Source organism: Rosa rugosa, chromosome 6, assembly GCF_958449725.1.
Source record: "Rosa rugosa chromosome 6, drRosRugo1.1, whole genome shotgun sequence".
In the NCBI taxonomy this organism is placed as follows: domain Eukaryota; kingdom Viridiplantae; phylum Streptophyta; class Magnoliopsida; order Rosales; family Rosaceae; genus Rosa; species Rosa rugosa.
In genome coordinates, this window is record NC_084825.1 from 5913633 (window position 1) to 5937643 (window position 24011).

General features: G+C 36.8%; 4 protein-coding genes across 5 annotated transcripts; 2 read left to right on the forward strand and 2 right to left on the reverse strand.

Annotated features, from left to right (window-relative positions):
* Positions 1-177: 177 nt before the first annotated feature.
* LOC133715403 (protein PALE CRESS, chloroplastic) lies at positions 178-3440 on the reverse strand. Of its 2 annotated transcripts, none has more exons than XM_062141888.1 (8): positions 3306-3440; positions 2783-2982; positions 2617-2684; positions 2345-2539; positions 2143-2229; positions 1753-1803; positions 1392-1553; positions 178-830 (listed from the first exon to the last, which is right to left on the reverse strand). In XM_062141888.1, the coding sequence occupies exons 2-8, from the start codon at positions 2901-2903 to the stop codon at positions 597-599; spliced, it is 918 nt and encodes a 305-aa protein (XP_061997872.1). In that variant the 5' UTR covers positions 2904-2982; positions 3306-3440; the 3' UTR covers positions 178-596. The 2 variants fall into 2 exon arrangements, with proteins under 2 accessions (XP_061997872.1, XP_061997871.1); XM_062141887.1 differs by having other exon boundaries at positions 1392-1571.
* On the forward strand, positions 3327-9918 carry LOC133715402 (uncharacterized). Its single transcript, XM_062141886.1, has 13 exons — positions 3327-3441; positions 3540-3575; positions 4336-4473; positions 4606-5004; positions 5142-5356; positions 6163-6492; positions 6642-6849; positions 7029-7121; positions 7223-7314; positions 8058-8175; positions 8276-8361; positions 8873-8924; positions 9052-9918. Exons 3-13 carry the CDS (start codon positions 4465-4467, stop codon positions 9565-9567), a joined length of 2118 nt encoding a protein of 705 aa, XP_061997870.1. The 5' UTR covers positions 3327-3441; positions 3540-3575; positions 4336-4464; the 3' UTR covers positions 9568-9918.
* A 325-nt stretch (positions 9919-10243) lies between these two features.
* On the reverse strand, positions 10244-14579 carry LOC133717098 (annexin D3). Its single transcript, XM_062143749.1, has 6 exons — positions 14410-14579; positions 13958-14103; positions 12566-12793; positions 11654-11866; positions 11416-11505; positions 10244-10609 (listed from the first exon to the last, which is right to left on the reverse strand). Exons 1-6 carry the CDS (start codon positions 14483-14485, stop codon positions 10406-10408), a joined length of 957 nt encoding a protein of 318 aa, XP_061999733.1. The 5' UTR covers positions 14486-14579; the 3' UTR covers positions 10244-10405.
* Positions 14580-21248: 6669 nt separating this feature from the next.
* LOC133717125 (annexin D4) lies at positions 21249-23977 on the forward strand. The gene is made up of 6 exons (XM_062143780.1): positions 21249-21309; positions 21658-21830; positions 22151-22369; positions 22960-23184; positions 23337-23408; positions 23617-23977. Exons 1-6 carry the CDS (start codon positions 21264-21266, stop codon positions 23821-23823), a joined length of 942 nt encoding a protein of 313 aa, XP_061999764.1. The 5' UTR covers positions 21249-21263; the 3' UTR covers positions 23824-23977.
* The last annotated feature ends 34 nt before the right edge of the window (positions 23978-24011 follow it).

Here is a 24011-nt window from a genome sequence, read left to right on the forward strand (position 1 = left end):
ACTAGTATTTAGTCTTCAGATCACCATACAGAGAGAGAGAGAGAGAGAGAGAGAGAGAGAGAGAGTGAGGTTAATGTGGATGTTAAAGATCAACGTTTTCTAGATTAAAAGATTCTCAGATTTTAATGTGGATGCAGGTGTGATTCATATTCAGTCCAGTTGCAAGACATAAGCACATGCAAGGCTTAATTTTGTTGTTTTGCTTCATTCATTCAACAAGGTTTTAGGTAGCAATAGAACTGCATTGCCTTCTGTTCCACTTTTACATTTATGCTTCTGACATGTAGCTGACAAATAGCTGACATTTTCCTCATGTAGCTGACAAATAACTCCAATACCTACCTATATATAAGTTCATAACAAGAAAAGTAATGCTATACTAAATAGTGGGCGGTCCTGAAAGTGACTGAAGAGTGGTACCATGGCAAAGGGGTTGCAAGAGAAAATCTATGGTGTCGGCTGCCATCCGCCTCTCAGTGTGTGGCTCACATCATTGTGAGAGAGCTGCTGTATGCGGGCAGTTGTGTCTACGAGTTTCTCGGGTTGCATTTGCAACAACTCCCTCCCTCAAGCCCTCTATAATAGACTTTCAGTTGCTACCATTTTAAATTAATGGCCAGGTTTAGTATAGCTTCTACCAGCCGTATGGCCCGTTGCTTCTCCTGCTGCTTCAATCTACTTGCAATGGATTCAGGATCAAGCCCTTGTGTAATTTGTACTTCGCTTTGCTCAGCCCGAACCTCTTGTAGCAGTGCATCAACCTCTCTTACAAAGTCTACCCTCAATAGAGCGTCATCTACTTCAAGCGGTGGCCGAAGAGGTCCCTCATGCTGATGGAGAAAAAGGATTATCAAATAAGGAAGTAAACAATAAACAATGTCAGTAAGAATGACAAGAATAATAACAGATAATAATAAAAATTACAGAAATTTGCTGACAACATCATCAATCTGAGAATCGTAAAATTTTATGTGGCTATGATTAGAAACGCTACATGTGAGATTGTTCACTTGCAATCTGAAGTGTAAACTGTTTGTCCATTAGTTTTCTGCCAAAATTTACTAATAAGTAATACCAACTTCAGTATTGTCTCATTCCTTTCCCTTCCCTAGAAAGAATGATATCATGAATTTGACATTTGGACGCCCCATGTAAAGATAGATGGGACTTAATCAACTGATGTTCTTTAGATCTGCTTAAAAAACCAACAAAATGCAACCCCCACCATTTTGATATAGATATAAGAATAACCCAAGAAAATAACCTTTACAAGCTAGGATTTCGTAACGATTCAATACTGAAACCCAAGGGCAGAAATTCAAAGCTGTAGAAAAGTAGTGATCTGAAAACAACTTGATTATAAGCCTGGAATCAGCATAATTACAGCATACCTTATCAATGTCAAATCCTTCTGGAACTAAAATGCTAAATGGATCCTCGCGTGGAAATGCATCGATCATGCGCTTTTTACATTCCTTCTGCCACCCTTCATCATCAAAACCATCATGCATATTTAAAAGATCGTTGAGAAGTCGCATGGCAGGTGAGGCCTCCTGTTTCAAAATCTCAGCCTGAAATGTTGATAAATATTAGAAAGGGTATAAAGGCTAATCTAAACTGATTCTGCAAGATGTTCAGGCTGAAACTAACTATTAAATGTAATCACAACAGCTTAAACTTCCCAACTGCTGGTTCCAAAATTGGTGAAATCATTAAGTCCAAGGTTAGAACTAGGAAGAGAGCAACTCATACCTCAATCCTTCTGTATAGCAAATCAAGACTTCTAATAACATCCTTTTCATCCTGTAAAAATGTCACCAATAGCCAAAATCATTATTCTGGAGAGAAAGAGTACTACCTAATTGATTTCTAATATCAGATTCTTACAGATCTCCAACTATAAGCAAAGATTGCTAGTTTATTGACTTATAACTAGGTTATGAAAGAAGCAAATTCTTTCAAAGCCCTTTCAAATACCTTTGAAAAAGGAAAATATTGAATTTTGTTGACCAAAGTTCTTATATTACATATCATTGCATATTCCTGATACTTAAAAGTATAGAATATAAAGGTTGCTATGACCTGTCTTAACATTAGATTCATTAAGTGGGAAATCTTAAAGCCATCTCACCACCAACTTACATCCCGTCGAGCGAGGTCAAGGCGATTCCATATGACCATCAAAACAAGTTCAGTCAGTTCCCCTTTCTCACCAGCTTCCTCAATTTTCTGCATACATATAATAAACATAAATGAACTCAATCTCACAAGGAACTGAAGGTAGTATGTCCTCATAAAGACTAAGCCACTAGCCAATTACTGCATAATGGATTCCTGATGTTACCTCTTCCACTTCTTCAGCCGCTCTAATAAAGCTGGAAATCAATTTCCGAGCTTTCCGAACATCTTCTTCTGGATAATCCTTCAATCTCATGCCGATCTCACGGTACTCTTCAATCTTTCTCTCCTCCTCTTCGTCTTCCTCTTGACGTCTTCGATGAAACTCCTTAGTTTTCTCCCTTTGTTGCGATTGCCATTCCTGATTCAGAAAAAACTTTACTTCCAGTTCCAGCTTCCAAAAGTAGAATCAATTTCTGTGGATGACAATACACTTACATCATCGTAGTACTCTTTCGGAAGACCTTCTAATAGTGGCTCTTCCTTTTTCATGCTCCTCCTCAAGACTGCCATTACAGGACCCAGAAAGCATACTTCAGGAAAAAACTAAAGAATTCTAAAACCAAGAGATATTGAGTACTAAAAGGTTATAAGGTATATGTACCTGTGCCAGGTGCATATGTGGGTCTTAAAGGCGAGAACCAAAGACTTGGATTGGTTGAAGACGATGGAATAAGTGAAAATGGAAGTGATGTGCTAGTAAGCAGGAACACCCTCGCCTCCATTTCTGTTGTGTTGTATTACTCAGGCTATAGTTTATATGAAAATACACATAAACTTTAGCTACTTATTCGCTTACCATATCTACAAACAAGAAAAGAAGCAAAAGTGTTGTTAAACTAAACACTAGATAATGACAGACACATCACTTAAACTACACGAACTGAAGAAAAGAAACTACTAGTAAACAAGTAATAGACTGACCAACAAACCACATAAGCATCAATGAAGACAGAATCCCCAAACATGTTTGACATCAAAACACAACTTCCATCTAAGTTGGGCTATTGGTTTCAAATTGAAAATCAAGTCCCAGACCAAAAGCAACAGTAAAGCTTGGACCTTTACCATAACAAACAAATCAAGACGCAAACTTAGGAAGTAATTGGAGGAAGCAAGAACAGTACCTTCAATTCTATCAAGTTTCTGAGAGACTGAGAGTCTGAGACCGCTGCTGCTGCTGCTGCTCGCAGGAGAAGAAGCGAAAAGGATAAAAAGGACCTTCTTGAATGTAAATTTCAAACAAGTGGAAGGACAATTTCGGTACTTAAAAAAGTTTCACTAACTCTTCCGCTCCTTGTTTGTTAAACCCTCAAAAGCTCACATCTTTAATCGGTTCTTCTTCTCTTGTTGTTCATCAGCTCAACCTCTCTCAGTCTCTGATCCCATATTATATTGTAAGTATGTGTTTAAATTATTGTTCAATTTTGTTATTTTGGGTTTTGTATTGGGTACAAATTGGGGTTTATTTTAGGGTTTATCTGGGGTTTAGCTGGGGTTTAGCTGGGTTGAATTATTAGTTAACCAAAGTGGAATGTGGGTGTTGTTCAATCTCTGGTTAGTTTGTTTGCTTGATTTTCTGGGTTTAGTGGATTCCTTGTCCATTGCTCTCTACATTTGTTTTTCTGTTAATGAATTCCTTATAGGGTGTTTTTAAATGAAGTATTACATTAAATCTGGGCTGGGGGCAGGGCTGATCTGGGGTGTTACCAAGGGAGTTTAATCTAAGAAGGGCTTCAAGAGGTTAGGTTGTAAAAGAGGAGAATGTTAAGGTTTTGGTTTGAAGGATTGTTTGAATTAGGGTATTCTGGGATGGGTTTCATGTAAAGTTTTGGTCTTGATTTCAGAATGTTTATGATGTTGGAGGTGCTCTTGAAGTCTATATCGTTTCTTCTGAAAAAAAAAAAAAACGAAAAGAAAAAACCTTTCAGCCACAGAGCATTGAGTTTAATTTGACTGTTTCTCCAGCTTCACCTTCTTTACTCCCAAATAGTGAAAGCATCGCAATAGACATAAGTTACATAGTATATGAAGATAGGCTATGTAATTGCTGATTGTGTATTGACAGTTGTTTACTTTGTTCCCCTAACTCTTCTTGGAAAAAAAAAATATATATGTCAATTTTTTAACGGTTCATCAACGTCTTATCTGGTGCAGTGTCAAGCACAGCACACTTAATCAGCCTCTTATCCAATACAATACAATTCAATGAGGTGCAGACTCTGCAGTAATATGTAGAATACCGTCCAACCTACCAAACTAGGACCCTGTGTTTTCTTGGTGGCTATGAAGTTTGTAAGTTTCTTTCTCAATATTTTATATACATAAGCATTAATCTTGTGTGTGTGTGTGTGTGTATTCTAATACGTGTTCCGTTGGATTGCTTTTATTTTGTTTTGATATTCTGTTACTATATCTTTTTTGCAGACATGTTTGAGCAAAGGTGGTGGTTATCATTTCCCACCTTGTCACATACTCGATATATGTGGTTTTAGGATTTTATTGGATTGCCCATTAGACCTTTCAGCTCTCACAATCTTCTCTCCTATTCCTTCTGCTTCAAAAGCTAGTTCTGTAGATAAACCGAATCCCAAATGCTCAAATCGTAGTGGCCCTTTAGATTTGGAAGAACCCTTGGTTCGAAAGAGACAAAAGGTCGAAAGGCCCCTTGATGCCGATGATTTAATATATGCAGAGCCCTGGTACAAAACTGTCAGGAACTTGCACCTATGGAATACCTCTTTTATTGATGTGGTATTGATATCAAGTCCGATGGGTATGCTAGGGTTACCATTTCTTACTCGAATAAAGGGTTTCTCTGCTAAGGTATGGTGTAACATTATAAGACGTAGAGTCATACTCTTTATTTGGTGTATTAGTGAATTAGTTCTTAACTTCAAATTTAGCTTCTTCCAAGGATTTCAATCTGATTTGCTTAGTTTTGCTGTTTTTAAAATGCTCAGATATACGTGACTGAAGCCGCAGCAAGACTTGGACAGCTTATGATGGAGGATCTTGTTTCAATGCACATGGAAATCAGGCAGCTTTTTGGACCTGAAGAGTCATGTATTCCTCAGTGGATGAAGTGGGAAGAGCTTAAGCTTCTACCATCTTCCTTGAGAGATGTAGCTTTAGGCAAAGACGGAGGAGAGCTGGGTAGTTGGATGCCCTTATACAGGTACTTAATGTTGCACCGCATACTTAATCTTGTTTGTTTTATGAGTATTTCTTGGTTGGGTGAGCTGTTGGACATGTTTATGTCCTCATTATGACTTTCTGTTATGGACTTGATATTGTTCATATTCCACTGGTGGTACATTAATTACAATTTCCCACTTCTGAAACAATGGATTTGGCTTAGGACTCATAATCTTAACGAGATTATATTTCTTTTTTCTTTCTATATTCATGCTGTGTTATAATTTTTGCTTCTACCGCTTCCAATTCTGGGGCATGAAGTATAATATAATAAGGGAAAACAAGAGCAATGCACCCCGAACTATTGACCAGATTTTTATTTTGGGGTATGAACAGAAAAACATTAAGACTTCCATATTTTCGTGCCTCTCGAAGTTTTGAAAATATCTAACTGTTTCACCCATCCATCTATAAGAAGTCTGTTAAACTTTAACTTGTGTCATGCACATGATTCTGATTTTTAGCATTGTTTTCCATCTCTTCCCCTGTTTCCCGCGTTTTCATTTCTTCCTTTTCTCTCTTTTTGAATGGATGAACGCACCCTCACAGGCCATTCAATCCTTAAGTTTAAGATTTGGGCCCCAAAATGTAACTCAGTCAATAGTTCAGGTGGCTTTGCTAAAGTTTTCCGTAAAACCAATATAACTTAGATAGGTGTATGGGATAAACAGCTTGGAATTGCTGCTTAAGCTTTTCACTCCAATACTTTTGGTCCTCATTTAATTTCTGAAATTCCTAGATAGCAAGTTTCTCTATTTGAAAATGATAATAAAGAGTACTTCTCAGTGCAGCAGATGTGAAGGATTGCATGCAGAAGGCTCAGAGACTTAAATATGCAGAGGAAACCTGCTACAACAGTACATTGATTATAAAGGCATTCAGTTCGGGTTTGGAAATAGGCGCTTGTAATTGGACAATAAATGGTCCAAAAGGAGGAATTGCATTCATATCTAGTTCCATCTTCGGTTCTGCTCATGCAATGAATTTTGATTATATTGCTCTTCAAGGGAATGATACTGTAATATATTCGGATTTTTCTTCCTTGGATGCTACAGAAGATATTGAGAATGATCACAGTAACTTCGTTCCAACTACACATGCTTTTTCATCTCTCAGGTATGATGGTTTAATTAGTGTGGATCATATTTTTTTACTAATCCTATGATTTTCCCTTTGTTCTTAATTGGAATAAAGATTTTAGTTTTCCTCATGTCATAATCAAAAGCTGAAAATCAGAGCTTTCCACTTTTGGAATTGATGTGTAGAAATGAAGAAAATGATGAACAAGAGTTGGCCAAGTTGGTACTTCATGATGATAATATGGAGGAAAATCAGAAACTAGCTTTTTTGTCCTCCCATGTCATTGATTCTGTAAAAGCTGGGGGTTCGGTCCTTATTCCAGTTGGTCGACTTGGAATTGTTCTGCAGCTGTTAGAACAAATATCAGCTTCACTGGATGTTTCGGATCTGAAGGTAGATAATATATTTTATAAATATTTTTTTTAAAATTGTTTCTATTCAATTGGGCCTGATTGGGGAATGTGGATTTACTTTATTTTAGTTCTTAGTGTTTCCACACCCCTTCTAGACTCCCCAAAAAAATGAGGGACTTAATATAATGCGGCATTTTAAAATTGTCTTTCCTGTTACAGGTTCCTATTTATATTATTTCTTCTGTAGGTGAAGAATTATTGGCTTTCACCAACATTATACCTGAATGGCTATGCAAACAGCGGCAAGAAAAGGTACAAGTATAGGGCTTATTGTTCTTTCTACTTTGTTTGGAGTTTTCATTTTTAATTGCCAACTCGAGGCGTTGCAATCATTCTTTGCATTGGTCCTACAGCTGTTTTCTGGTCAGCCATTGTTTGGACATGTCGAGCTTATAAATGAGGGGAAGCTTCATGTGTTTCCAGCCATCCATTCACCTAAATTATTGTGAGTTCTGTATTTTCGTTTCTCATTTTAAGATATTTCTTCTTGGTGATTAGTGTACTGTTCAGAACCTGCTTATTTACCATCTTAGTTTTAATGGGATTGTGTTTGGTACTTGAGGGCATTGAGTCACTGACAGCACAAAAGTTTTATTGATTTATGTTTGGTCCGAGATGTTTGTATTTCTAAGTCTGGTTGTTTAAATTTGTGTTTTGTACAAAGAAGAAAAAAAAAAAATGAATGAAAAAAGGAGGATATTACTAAAACTGCATGTTTTCTTTTATGAGCCAACTTTGACTTAAAACCTTACCTGTGTTATGGACAAAGATTTCGGAGGAAAAAGGAGTTATGTTCACTCTGTTGTGTTTTCTTTTTCATTTTCATCAATGACCCAAAGATGGAAAGTTAGGGAGAGTAATTATCTTCTATTCTTTTCTTTTCTTCATTGGTACCAGACATGGGAATTTGTCTGCTTCTCACAGCCCAAAGGTTGTTGCTCACTTAGTATGAGATTTGAAACGATTAGAAGGGGACAGAAAAATGGGAGGGAGCAGTATGTTTTATTGTGCCATAGATATTATTTGGAAGTTAATTCATATTGAAAAAAGAAAACGAAAAAGGCGTACTTGTATATTGTGAGAAAGATGCACAATTAAATGGCATTTAGTGGTAATTTTGGGTTTTTAAGCAAGTTGTGTTGGGATTATTTCATCTATGTTCTCCCCAGAAATTGACCCTTGTGACAGAATGAATTGGCAGGAGCCATGCATAGTTTTCTCTCCTCACTGGAGTCTGCGGCTTGGTCCTGCTGTTCATTTCCTGCAGCGCTGGTGTGGGGATCAGAACTCTCTACTCATTCTTGAGGTACTAATATATACTTCCACTGGATTTTGAAGTGCACATGTGCATTTAAAGAGTTCAAAGAAATCGTCAGAAGCATTTCACCTTGTGTCTGTATTTGTAGAATGAATTGGATGTTGAGCTGGCTCTCTTGCCTTTCAAGCCAATGGCAATGAAGGTTCTTCAGTGCTCATTTCTTTCTGGGATAAGGTAGGATGTATCTTCCTTTCTGACACTGAATTCATTTTGCTTGATACATAATAATCTAATGTGACAATCCTTGACAAAACACCACTATAAGCACCAAGCCACATGCTTTAGACGGACACAACTTGGTTCCACTGAAGATTTGCATGTTGTATCGAATTTTCCAACACATTTTTAGAGTTCAAACAAATTGGAAATTCAGTTTTAATATCAACAGATACTTTTTGGTGGCCTTCCAGCTCCAAATTTGTGGTACTTGTGAGAGCTGTTGGCATGTTTGAAAATGGGTACCTTGGCTTTGGTGGTATTTTTCTGTCTTTTTCCAGCCAGAAGGCATATGAGTTGTCATCTTTTTGTTTCCATCTTGAATGTGCTTTTGTATAGAAGTTATCTGGTTTATAACATCTTCTGACTTAGCATACAAGATTACAAGTTAGTAAGCAACTACTTTGAGACTTGCAACTTGTGGTTTCCACTTCAGAACTCTATCGGAACCTTGATCTCCTTTTTGTAGGTTGCAGAAAGTTCAACCATTGCTGAACATATTGCAACCAAAAGTTCTCCTGGTGGTTCCCTTTTCCTTCTCTTGATGAGCTTTTCTTGATTTATAAGATTCGTTTTTTTTTTTTTTTTTGGCAAATGATGTATAAGATTTTGACTATTTAATAAGTCTTCTGTTTTCTTCTCAAATAGTTCCCCAAGGATTTGAAGCTGATTAACTCTTCAAAATCAACTGCATTCTCAATCTTCCAGTACTGCCCTGATGAAACATTATGTATCCCAAGCTTGAAGGACAAGTCGGAACTGGAGATTGCAACAGACTTGGCTTTCCACTTTGATTGGAGAAATTTGAAACAGGGAAATATTAGTATGACAAGGTTGAAGGGAGAGCTTTCCAGACAGCATGGCAAACAACGGTTGATACCTGGATATGTGCAGGAGTCCTCAGAGATCAGACAACTGGTACACTGGGGTTCACCTGATTTGGATAGGCTTATGACAGTGTTGTCAGGCAGGGGCATCAAGGGTACTCTCCGAAAAGCAACTAGAGGTTCTGAATCAGAAAATGTTACTTCTGCAGTACTTGTAAATGATCCTAGCCAAGCACTTATAGAAGTCAAAGAAACTAGCACAGTTATTACTGCTACTTGTGAAAATTTAGCTTCCATAATTTTTGAAGCTATAGGAAGTGTTCTAGATGGCATTTAGATGAAGGGAATTTCTCTTTGTTTCATACAATTCTTTATTAGACTGCACAGCTGACTCTTTTCCCTTCTGTGCATAGTAGACTGTACACAGGAGAGGCATTGGCATACAGCAAAGTTTCTCAGTGGCAATGATAGAAACAGGGACACAAAAATGGCATGGAAACACGAACAGAAATCTATTGTTCAATGGCATTGCCCATGTCTCAAAGATCAATTCATATACAAAACCAATGTATCAAAGCACACCATAAAGGACCAAATATTATCTTCTCATGGAGTAATGGGTGTGCTTTACCAATTATATTCAAAGCATGACAATCTTGGAGAGCTGCCAGACATTCACAAATTCTACTTTTTGTTTTCTTTGGGTCAAATTCACAATTTCTACTAGTATTGCCATTTGGTTTAATGGTTACCAAATCAGTCGAATGTTGTTCGGTACTGACTTGGTTACCAGAATTCTTCTAGTTGAAATGAATTGGTGGGTTCAATATTATGAGATCAACCACGTTTTTAGAGAGAAGTTATGTGACTGATAGTCTAGCTAATTGGGGCCATGTGAATTGATGATTGATGGAGCTTCTGGGTTTAGGACTGTTAATTCTTCTTGATTGTTTGTTGCTTGGGGTTTTCTTCTGCCCTCAATTTACCCAAAAGAAGAAAAAAGAAGCAAAAAATGTATAAAAGCAATTTGAAATTACTTACATATCAGAGGTACTCCAAACTCCAAAGTATAAAGCCAAAGTAAATTCTAGTTTAGGTACTCCAATGTTTTCTTTATGGTAAAATTAAATCAGAGGTCCTAGTTGAATGAAATGGGTGCTTATGGGAACAATGAATCAGAATCTTTGTCCAAGCAGGGTCAGCAGGAAGTTTTTGTACTCTCCTGATGTGTCATCTATAACATCATCTTCGAGGCTGGTTTTGGACAGTTTGGAATACTCCTCTCTGATTTTGATCATGTCAATCTCTGCTCTGCTTACAATGGCTCTATTCAGAGAATCTTCATCCGTCCCAAGCCCAACCACAGAATCTTTGATGACCTGGTAAAGGTTCAAGTAACAATGTGGAACTCATGTCAGATCATTTGCTAACAGTGAGACATCAATTCTCTACATATCTGCTTGGTATTTGCTGGACCAGAAAATGGAATAGGAGACAATATTCTTCCTTACAATGAGGATTTGAACATGATTGAAAAAGGGGAAAATATGCAATGGTCCAGAGGAGATACAAAGCCTATTGGAAGTGAGGTTCAATATTGGAGATCAAAATGGCCAATGATTTTCTCTACTACACTGTCCATTGTTTTATTACCAATAATTCATAAAAAAAATTGATCCACATCGTCCTTTTCCCATCCTTTTCATAGAATCGCGATTCATTTTCAACCAATCCAAATTCCTCAGATGTTAAAACATTGAAAGATGGATTAGATGCATTTCACCAATGCATGCCCTAGGTTGTAAAACAAAAACTATTCTAGGGACTAATGAATCTCAATTATTCTTTACACAGCAAGAAAGAGCAAGCAACATTGTCCCACATTCAAGTTATAGCTGTATTGCACAGCAAAGTAAATTGAAAGGTTACCAAACAAAAGAGAAGGATTGAGGGAGAAAATCAGAAACCAGTAATAGAGTATTCCATCATTTGGATAGACTTAATAAGTATGAGATCAAAATATGCCTATATCTACATAGTATTCCCATTAATCCAACCAAACACCACCTTTATTCTTTAATTGGGGTCTAATAAAGGCCGGCCATTCCAGTTTGAACTTTGAAGCTATGTCAAATTAAGAAAAATTAACAATATAATATGTTGATGCGTTAGGGAATGAAATTACCTGTGCAAAATGTTTCTCGGGTGTATCTATGCAAGTAATTACCAAGGTCAAGAGAGATTCCAGATCACCACTGCCACAACTTTTAATGTTCTGTCAGCAAAACAAAGGGAACGTTTTGTTGTAGTCTTTTTCTCCATATAAAAAAATAATAATTATAAATAAAAGTAAAAACTAAAAAAAGGGAACTTCAGGAAAAATCACAAGTGTTTTTTTACTAGTAAACTGTAGGCTTCAATACCTCGTCAATCGAAGTTCCATAGTTTTGCTTGTAACACTCAAAGGTTTCTCTGAGCTGAAATATATTCCTTGTGCTGAGTATGGAAACAACATGATTGTGATCTAATTGCTTTGCCTTGATCGCTTCATATAGCTTCGATGCCTCTGAACTGGCAATGCCTGAATCCACTACCTGTCTGTCATACCTGTAGGAGCTCACTAAACCCACTAGAAGCTGTGGGCAACCCACATTATGAGTCAGTAGGATGCAACAATATAAACCCGTAAGAGATGAGCAGTGCAAATTCCCAATTTTGTGGTTCCATTGAAAGACACAACTTATCCATGGTAATGAAAAGTGGTCGTAGAGGTATATGTGATTTATGCCAACATGCAAGACAAAAGAGAGAATAGAGATGTATGCATCTATAGTATGATACTGTTTTCCTTTTTTCCCTCTTATTGACTACATTAATACTAATTCAGACAGTCAAGGTTTTACCACTTTTATAATCTACATACTTAGGGACGGTCATTACTATGTTAATGACTTTGGCACTATAGAGCCAAACTAACTCACTGACACACAACGCCCCCAATCTTTTCCATTATTTTCATTACCTAATAGCTTTTGCAAGGATAAGCACTCTTTTCCATTATTTTCATCAACTAATAGCTCTCTTATCCTTGCAAAATGCTCCTCTTTCTACCTCACAAAAGAATCATGACAGTAGGAATCCCATAATGGGAGTTTCTCAGACCACCAAAGAACCACTTTCGGCCATGTTAACTCTAGTAATTGCTAGAGTGCCAACTGCCAAGCAGGAACAGATACCACAGGTTTTAGCGAATGGCATGCAAGTGATTCGTGCATAATTCTAATTTACCAAGTATATGAATCTAATGTTTCCTAGCTAGTCAAATATGCTTTCACCTTTCTGAGGGGGAGGGAAAGAGTGGATGCAATGTCCTCCTCAAGTGAGCATTCAAAGAGTGAACCATAGACCTGCCTCACTGCCATCAAGTGTTGAGGAGATGATGCACATGCTATCTCAACTAGCACTTTCAGGTGTTTTATTCCTTTCTTCTTCTTCATTAGTACATCTCTTGCCACTTTAGCATCCCTTTCAGGAGGATCATATGTCCACAAAATTACTGCATCCTGTTACACATCATTACTTATGTTGTTACGTACGTATAAACAAATGGAAGGGGTAACACTTTTATGCATGTCTGTTTCCATTGAAGACAGTGACTAATGGTTTTCATTTTTGTAAACACCTCATTACCAATACCTTCCTCTTTAAAATTCTAAACATCCCACAGAAGTGTGTTGTTATAAAATATTAAAATTTTGGACCAAAACAAAAGAATTCATGTTAGTGAATCAACAATACCATGCACTCCTTAGGTACTTAATGGCTTCTGAAACATTTCTTTCATTGTTTAAATCAAGGCTACGGATGATAGTGACATGAAGTACGCCATGTAAGAGTCTGTTGCATTAACTGGAACTTTTGGAATGGGAACATGTAGATGTAGACTATAATGTGATTGAACAAAAAACAGGTGATGAAGGATAACAATGATAAATTTTAGAATTTGAACTCTGATTTAATGAGCTACATTGCCTACATCCTTTTTGTACTGACACTGTCGGACAAGTAATTATTCTGTGAGCAATCAACTAGGCTGATGTTGTGACTAAGAGTCCGAACAATTTCAGCAATAGCAGTAGTAAGGTAGAGAATGAAACCTCTCAATGTTTGAATGCGTATTAATATATTAATTTTCGTTGGCTCTTTTACTTTCCAAACAACTTTAAGCAAGTGATTGCAACTGAGAAAACTCACAGAACACACAAATGCTAAGTGAAGTGCACATAGTTAGTTAACTATTTATAATATATATTGATTATCCACTCAAGTGACTCAACAGTAGTTTATGTTTTGGTAGTTTATTCATCAAGTAGAATAATTAGAAAGTTGTAGTATCATAAATAAGTATATAACAGAAGAACAATAACAAAAAACAGGAGATTGAAATATAGCTTGCATTCACATTCTTTAACAAACCCTTTTCTTTGCCAAGTCTTTTATGAACCAGAATAATTAGAAAGTGGGTAGTATCGTACAATAAAGAGGAAAAATAAGAGACAACAACAAGGAATGTGTTTTCCATGCTTATGCAAGACATTTAATATGGCCTTTGAATGAACGACTCAAATGATAAGGTTGACAAATCACATTAAAAGTTGGAATTTTTTTCTTCTGGGCCGTATATGAATTATAAGAAATGGGAAGCGTAAGGGGTTGTAGAAAATTACTCTGAAATCTCCAGAGAGTTCAGATTGGAGAGCATCAATGAGGGACTTATTGTAAAGCTGTTGATAAGTGTCTCTGATTTTTCTCCTTTGGCTTGCATTCCTATGTCCAAGTATCCATATCACAGCCTCCTCGTCCGTTCCAAATCCTATACTCATTAAGAGAAACACTTATAATTAAAAAAAGAAAGGTGATTGATCAAAGAATGGCAGCAGCGAATTCATTGATCACACTAATGATTCATGAACATAATTTCAAGACAGAATGTCAAAACTCAGAGATTATAAGAGATTATCATATGTAAATCAGATCATTTGAAGCATGAACAAATCAAAGCAACCGATTGAAAATCAGAAAGACAATCTGGAAACTCTTAGACCAAACACATTAACAGACATTGCATGAAAAATTCAAGACACATTCTTTTGGATCAGAAGAAGAAGAAGAGAAGGACCTTCAAAGGCTTTATTGAGTCTCTCACAGTCTTCTTCTGGAGAAGGAACAGCTTCTGGTACTCTGAGACTGCTCATTTCGGCAGCTCTTCTCTGAAAATGAACAGCAATGGTGACGATGATGAGTTGCAGAGTGTGGCAATATCAGTTTCTCCCTCCTTAATTGTCACCCTGAAACTTCGCTCCAGTCAAACTCTTGTAATCACTATCTTTTCAAATTTATAAACATACCCCCTCACTTATTCATATTTTTCTTTAAAACCCCTTCTTTTACATTTTTAGTGAGAGAGTAATCAGTGTATTGATATGCACTTGCACAAACAAGAATACACGGCAAGATAATATCTAAGTATATTTTTTGTTATTAAAAAATATCAACAAATGGATTCTGAATCTGTTAGTTTACTTGCATTGCCCGTGCATAGAAAACTTTTTCCTTTTTAAGTTTACCTCTTTTGGCTAGAGAGGTGGGTATTAATGTCTAAATTTTTTTTTTTAACATATTAATGTCTAAATTGAGTTGAGCATGAGTAAACAGAGATTTATATGTTACCTAGAGGGTTTGCTCTGCTAGGGTTGGGAGAGTGCCGCCTCCGGCCTCTCTGTACCTTCCTCCATCATCGATGGAGTGCTGTTCCGGTACCGCTCTCGGTGTCGGTTATCTCGCGCACGGCTCCTGTCGTGCCCACTATCAGGTCGTGGTTCGCATCTCGCCCTGTGACCGTTTCTTCACACCAGATCTTCTCTGACCGAGCCGCCGTTCAAAGGGGAGATGCCATGGCTACGCTGCCATCTCGGATCGGGTCTGCACCGAGAGTCGGGAGTCTTCGACTAACTCGAGCACGACTCAAGTCGCCGACTTGCGGCTTTGGTTTGGTGGCGGTGTGGCTAAGTGAGGGAATCTGCCAGGTTTCGACCTCGTTTCCTGGTGCGCTAGAGCTGCAATTGGAGCGGAGTAGAGATTGTACTCTGGGTGGGATTCGCGTTCCGGTTGGTGGTATTAGTGGCGGAGATCGGCGTCGAGTTGGTGGGGCTGGGATGCTCCTTCTCCTACAAAGGGCGGTGGAGCAGAGATTGAGGCCATGGTCAGGGAAGGGATGGGTGCCAAGAGAGATTTTGGGTGCCCAAAGCAGGTTGTGGATTTGGGCCTTTGCTCTGGTGGACGGCCCAAGTAGGGTTTTGGGTTGGGTCTTCATTATTGGGGCTTTGCAACTGGTGTATGAGCCCATTGCTGTTCGGGTTCGCATTTGGGATCCAGGAGACTTTCTATGGACCCTAAATTGTTATGAACTTTGGATCTGCTTCTTTGGATACTTAGGTAGGAGATTGCTCTCTATTCGGTGTATTTTTTTTGCATGGAGTAGGCAAGGTCGGTCACACTACCGCCGGTTACCTTAATAGAAGGTTACCCTCTATTCGACGTATATCTTTGCGTGGAAGTATGGTCGACCATACTATTGGTACCGTTTTAATTACATAGCTCGGATTATGTCAGGTGCTTCATCAAATGCTTAATTGCATCCCTTAATACCCTTGTTAGGTTTTATTTCAGATGCATTGTTGCGTCTAATATTGTTCTTGTTATTTTATATTTTTATGTAGTTTCTACATCTATAAGTTGTAATTTTTCTTATGATTATTATTAATAAAGTGGTTGACTAATTCTCTCAAAAAAAAAAAAAACAGAGATTTATAATATAATAACTATGTAAGAGAAAAAATTATAGATATTTTTATATGGGACCTGAAAAATTATTGAATGTATGGTTAACTGTGGAAGATAAACAACAAAAAATAACTAGGTTAACTTTATATCAAGTCCTCGGTGTTTGCCGAAATACGAAATATAGCCTCTTATTTATTTGTGGTTTTGACTTACGTACCCACAAACTTCCTTATTTTCTATTGCTCACATAAGGTGTTTTTTTTTTTTTTTTTTTTTTTTTGATAAGAAACTTACAAACAGGTTAAATTATTGCTCACATAAGGTTAAGATGTTAACTCATATGGGCGATTGCATTTGAATTTCGTTACAATCATGAAAGCATCAGTTTTGAGAGCATTAACTTATTTGAATATAAAGCCAAGTAATGAACGTGTTTACCAAAGAAATTGATCGGGATATGCAACGTATTATGAGTCGGTTTCATGACTTCGTCAATAGCCTGATAAAAGGTAATTAAATACCATTTGATTTCGTTTTAAGATATCGAAATTTGGCTTGTCAATCGATTCTCAATTTCTAGTAGTTCAATCAAATAAAATAAATAAATAAATAAAGTTTAAAATGAGATATGTGGTTACATTACATTTTTTAATGTGAGTGCATCTTAACTCTGGCTAAAATAATGCCAATGTACGTACGTGCACCACATCTTTGGCTAAATGATTTCGTTCTCACTCTATTTTTGATTTAAATTGTCATTTTGCACCATTTTCATCAATTCAGTATATTTTTTTATCTCATATAAAGAAGATTTTAATTATTCTCAAACATGAAAGTTTTTAATTAATAGTCTCTCTTGCAAAAGAACCCAAAAATAATTATATACCACTTAATTTTGGCATAACGCGAGCTTCAATTTACAGAGTAAAGTATTGTGTAGGATAGACACGTCTGACTGACCAATCATAAAATTTTAACACTAAAATAATGCTGAGAGTTATCCAAAAACTCTAAAATATTTTTCTTATTTAATATATTAAAATTTTAATTGATTGATTGAACATGCAAATGGACTAAACTAGCAAAGAAGCTATGGACAAACATATAGACAGTATGGAAACACATTTTAAAACTACCACATGTTCCATGCATGATTAGTTTATATATCAATAATAGAACTAATAATATAGGGAAGATATTCCCAGATTGATATTCTCTTGCATTATGACGACCATGTGTCCTACATATACTATAAAATGGTATGCTTCTAGATTAATGAAATTAAGGCATGTGGGTGAGTGAGATTTTGTGCCACACAACTGAGCGATGGAGCTTTTCTTTCTTTCGGGTCACATTTATCACACTACGCAAGTATGGATTTTTCAAATACACTGCCTTTCCATTATTTCCCCCCAGAAATAGAAAACAATATTCCTCCCATCACATGTTCTCTTATTCTTTTTTGTTTTCTTGTATTCACACGTTTAGAGCGAGCTATGCTATCAATCAACTCTTCATGTTAGCTTCTTACTTACTTTGGAGATCGATTAGATGAAGAGAAGTTGGTGATTTTATTCTGTGCAATTACTGGAGTACGTTTGGAGATGCTCATTATACAATGACATGAATTATCTAGATTTATTAACAGTGGTGGACGTGATTCACAATTCCCCTACGGAATTCAACAACATAAAGTTTCATTATGGCATAGTGCATATATAGGTTATCTGAGTAAAACAATAAGAGAAAAATTCAGTCACCGTCCCCAAACTATGCTGTCAAGGCCAATTTGATACCCGAACTCTCAAAATCAATGTGATACCCAAAGATATATTTTGACATCAACGTGATGCTTCCGTCCAAAATTTGTGACCGTTCCGTTAAAAATGATCACGTTGTCATACATGTGACAGATTTTTAAGGGCAAAGTCGTACTTTTACACCAATTTATATATATATATATATATATATATATATATATATATATATATTAAAAAAATGTATGTTTTTCATCTTCAACTTAAACCGAAGAACAAGAACCCCCAAAATTTCAATTCACTCTCTCTCTCTCAAAATTAAACTGAATAAGCCCCAAAATTTCATTCTCAAATCGGAAACCAAAATCAACCATGGCAAGTTCCGTAAGCAGCTTCGAAGATTTCGAATTCTTGCAATTCGAAGACTCCGATCAAGACTCTCTCTAGGAATTCTTCGACCTCTCCGTCGCCGACTCCGACGACAACCTCCCCACCTCAACTCCGACGTTGAACCACCACAAAACTCCGAGCTCATTGGGCCCAACACTTCATTCGACTCCCCAATCGCTTCGCCCATCGCCGACCTGATCCGAGCCCACACCCGCCGTCGTCAGACCCCTCTCGTTCGCCTTCTCGATCTACCTTTCCTGAGCCCTCTCAATTTCAATGACCGCCGTGGCAATGATGATGATGACGTCGGCGATGAGCGACAAGTTTTGGCTGGAGAGGATGAGGAAATTGGGAAGAGGACATTTGCTCAAAGATTGCAAGGAGGTTTCCGGATTGGGCTTTCTCATGTGAAGGTGAGAGATTGAGCTTCAAGCGGTATAATATATTGGTTTTGTGAAAGATTTTTGGAATTTGGTTGATGCTATAAAGAAAAAAGGGTTATGTATGTGAGAGGTTTAATCGTGTTTGTTGTATTTGTTTTGTACAATGTAGCTCATGGATTGTGATGTTCTTGATGACTATAAGCTATTGATTGTTGATTAGTTCTTGTATTGATTTGAACTTTGTTGGTTTTGATACAGAAAAAGAGGGATTTTTGGTGCTTAATTGGGGATTTTGAGATAATGTTGAGGAAGAGGACCAGGTCAACTCAAAAGGATCAAGATCAACACCAAATGGAGCATATGCCAATTTCTAATGCTCGGTCTGAGTCACATTTCCGGTCTGATGTTCTTGGACCGAATCCGAAAAGGAATTTTTTTTTCATTGTCCGTAGTCTGTTTGTGGGGTTGAGTCTTATAGGTTTAACAAATTTTGATTCAGTTAGGAGCCCAACTTCGCCTCTAGATTTTAGGGTGTTTTCGAATCTAGGCAGCCCCTTTAGGTCCCTAAGACCACCTCTTCATGGGCATAAGAGGAGCTAGGGTAGTAGTAAAGTAGGCTTAAGCATCATCGACTCTCCTGATGGGCTGATGATGATGATGATGTCAAGTTTTCTGGGAAAGTTCCCAGATCATCAGAGAAGAAGATGAAGAAGAAGGAAAAAGAATAAGAAAAAAAAAATGAATTAACAAAAGAAAAGGGTACATTGGTCTTTTTCTTTGTTTTTGGTCTTCATGTGCTTGTCACGTCACTTTTTTAATGGAACCGTCACAAATTTTGGACGGAAGCATCACGTTGATGTCAAAATATGTCTTTGGATATCACATTGATACTTTTGAGAGTTCGGGTATCAAATTGGCCTTGGCATCATAGTTTGCGGACGGTGACTGAATTTTTCTCAAAAAATAATAAAACATAACTTCTTTTGATAGCCCATTTATTTCAAACAATAGCCTAGCTATTTTTACAATGTACAATCAAGGACAAATAAATGACTGTATGATCTATAGTCTTTTGATCTCTTGATGTTTATTGTAAACAGGGGTTCAGGCTCTATGTCATCCATTGTGTTTCATTAAATAAAACTTGAGCCTCGCAGCAGTTTTTTTTTTTTTTTTTTTTTTTTTTTTTATAGAAGAAATGACCATATGAATGATATGATCTATAAATTTTCATCAAAAACTTTCTCATTTCAAGTTTTGATACCACATATAGTGTTTTTTCTCGTTGGTCGATATCAGAGTCTTTTTTGTTTTTTGTCAAAGGATATCAGTGTCGGTGACTGGATGCCGTAGCATATAATGATAAGAAGTAACAAAATAATTTCAATCCAGGCTGGCTAGCTACCAAATCGATTAGATGTATTAAGGAGGCTAGGGACAAAGAAGATAAGGCAAAGTGGCAAACCCCCCTGTTCCAACACGTACATGACTCACTGTCAATCAATGTGATATGACCATGAGATATCTTCACCCACATGCAAAATGAAGATGAAGCAATAATTAACTAAGAATTATTCATTTTAGCTTTGTATATATTGAAACACATGTTCCATACGTAGTTTGCATATATGGAAATATATTATCCCTACATATGAATTCTTCACATGCTTTGCAGCATTATGACCTTGTCCTTGAATTCACATCTCTCCCTCTATTTCTTCTTCTCGAGATAATGTCAATTTGTTAGAATTTAAATGAAATGTATGTATCTATCATTCTGAATAAATATTTAAAGCATGATTATTAACTATCAAGTTAGGTAAAAAAAAAACAAAAAAAACACTCACAAACCTTCAAAAAATTACTCGATCAAAATCTAAGTGATAGACTGTGATTTCACCTAAACGCGAAAGGCATTATAAAAGAACATAGAGATAACCATGTCTACTTTCTTCTTCTTGCATCCTTTGGTTTTAAAACCATCAACAATCTTAATAAAATGGATCTAGATATACCTCATTTTTGAAATACATTGTGCACAAGTGCACAACTTATGAGTATTTCTTTGTAGTGCTATAATTTGCACGTGCCATTTTAGGATTTTGTTTATTTATTTATTTTATTGTTTAAAAATGTTTTTGAGTAGAAAGATTGCAGTAAGCCCGTAAATACAGCCTTGAGTTCACAACTTTTACTCTTTTTGTTTTGCTATGCGTTATCACTCGTATAAGTACGTGCATTTATTTTAGTCGTGCTCACAGAGGCCACTCATTATGTGGAATTTTGCTTTTTAAGTAATTAAGTGAACAATTTGTCATTTAAAAGAAAAGCTATGTGATGGTAACGATCGAATTAATAAGAGGAAAAGAGAAACGAAAAATATCTCTTTAATGGGGGTAACATAAATTGTTTGTGGGTGGCGAAAATTAGAAATTGCAGAAAACCTTGGGAATACATAGTAAAACACACCTAGAATATATGGACTCGTTTGCAAGAAACGCTGGATTGAATAAAATTAATTAATACAGGTCAAAATCCATAAATACTGTTCTTTGCCGTTCCGCTGGTGAAGTTACTAATTTACCCCTTAACCTTTGGACTGGAACATATATAATCAGCATGGGGGAGAAGATCTCTCTACACGTTGGCTTGAACAAACAATGGCTCTCACTGATGAGTTGAAGACTCTCAACAACGCTTTCTCAGGTCCCCCATTTCAAATCTTCAATCTTCACCTGTTCATCATCTTCCATCTTCGTTTATTAGCTACTGCCCATTTTGATTCCTTTTCTTGTCTGCAATCTTCTTAATTTGTGAATTTGGTCTAACATTTTATGAATATACATACGTATTTCTCCAGTTTTTATTTGGTCCAATGTTCAAATAAAATTATAGATTTTTTTTACTAGATGATATTGACCTGAAGTTGTATAGGGAAGGAATGTTTTGCTGGGGATGGGTTTCTTTAGAAAATTAGTGGGGAAATTTCTCTATCTACTGATTTGGATTTTAGTCATAACGTAGTTGATGTTGATGAGTAATGAACTAATGCAGGGCTTGGAGTTGATGAGAAGTCATTGATATCAATATTGGGAAACTCGCATCCTGAGGAGAGGAAATCTTTCAGGAAAGGAACTCCCCATCTTTTCAAAGAGGATGAACGCCTCTTTGAGAGATGGAACGATGACCGTGTCAGACTTCTCAAGCATGAATTCATGCGCTTTAAGGTACATTTCTTGTCCCATGTTTCATTTTCATTCACTTATCTTACTTTCGTGACACATTTTTATTTCGATTTTCGTATGCTTACTCAAATTGATGTCAAATGATAACACACACATATTCAAGGTCCTATGATATTAGCCGGTGAATCAGGTTCGTTGATAGAGGCCCGTGAAACATTTCTGATACTCTAGATATATCCTTGATTGATATCCTAATAATCTGAGATGCGACATTGTCGAATGAAATGACCATCCATCTTCAAATTCTATGTGGATTTTGATAGACAGGGTGCTGATGAGTTCCTTCATATGAACTTTTTCAGAATGCTGTGGTGTTATGGGCTATGCATCCATGGGAAAGAGATGCTCGCTTGGTGAAGGAGGCTTTGAAGAAGGGGCCAGAAGTCTATGGTGTCATTGTAGAGATTGCATGCACTAGATCCTCAGAAGAGCTATTAGGAGCTAGAAAGGCCTACCATTCCCTCTTTGACCACTCCATTGAAGAAGATGTTGCCTACCACATTGATGGCCCTGAAAGCAAGGTAATAACCATCTTCCTAATATACTTAGATAGGACAGTGCCTATTTTGCAGTTGTGATTTGCAATGGTACAACTCGAGATTACAGAAATATAGGACCTAGGATAAAACTATAAAATATTTACCAACATCATCTTTCATAGAGATGAGATTTCAAAAACGTAGTGATACTTTTGCTTCTACCAAATATGTAGGGAATTGGATAATGTAATGCTAATAGACTGGACATTTTATCATTTACCTTTGTAGTGTCAGAAACTGTTCTTCCAAACCTATTACAGAAATGGCAATGCTGTTCCTACTCCCCTTTCATTATCATGTTGCATCAAAAGTAATAAAATATTGAAGTTGAAGTGAAGAATGACAAAATCAGTGTGAGAATAGCAGTTTTCATGTAGAAAAACCATTTTCCAACACTTTCCAGTGATTGCAATTGTGTTGTTTGAATTCCTCCAGCAGATATCCATGGCATTGCAAGATGGAAGCCTTGTAGTGCTTCCCTTTCTGAACTCACTTTATATGATATATGACATGAACATGTGAAGGCTTTTAACTAGTGTTTTTCTTTTCCCTGTGGCATTTTGCTTTTACAGCTCTTGGTTGCACTTGTTAGTGCCTATAGGTATGAAGGAGCAAAGGTTAAAGATGACACCGCAAAATCTGAGGCCCAAACACTCTCTCATGCCATTAAGAATGCAGATAAGACAAACCCCATCGAAGATGATGAGGTGATTAGGATACTATCAACAAGGAGCAAGGCCCATCTCCAGGAAGTATATAAACACTACAAGGAGATTTCTGGCCAGAACATCGATGAGGTATGTATTCGAAAGTACAAAATGAACTCGAGTGGCAAAACATTTCAAACTGGCTGAACTTCTAATCTTTAAACAGCCCGGCCCCTTGCATTCATTTAAAGAGATAAATGTTGAGCTTATAGGCATTGATTCCTAATGAGTGCTTTGTTTAGGATCTTGATGCTGCTTTGAGGTTAAAAGAGACGGTGCAATGCCTATGTACTCCTCAGACATATTTCAGCAAGGTAAGGCAAAACTGCAATCAAATTACAGAGAGAGCATTTAAACATTTTCTCTTCTGGCATGTTATGTCATCAGATGTCACATGTTGTCAGCCATTTATTAGGTGGAATCATCTCTGGATGTTTAGTTCAGATATATTTTCGGCTTTCCATGCATAACATGCTGGATTTCTGGCCATTGCGGATGACATTGTTTAATTATTTTCCTCAGGTGCTGGAATTGGCATTGAGGAATGATGTGGATAAGAACACCAAAAAGGGACTGACTAGAGTAATTGTGACCCGAGCTGACACAGATATGAAAGAGATCAAAGAGGATTACAAGAACCAATATGGAGTTTCTCTATCCAATAAAATTGAAGAGACAGCTAATGGGAACTATAAGGATTTCTTGCTTACCCTGGCTGCAAGGACCTAGAATTTGGGATTACTTGAAATGGTATCAAGAGGTTTTACTCTTTTTCATTGTTGGTCATGGATGCCTGCTAGTGTTCTTTTTTTGTATCATTATTACTTGTTTTAGCATCAAGAGAAACTTCAATAAATCAATTCATCAGCGAGTGATTTTACCATTTAATAAAGAGATCCGTCACGACTAAATGTAAA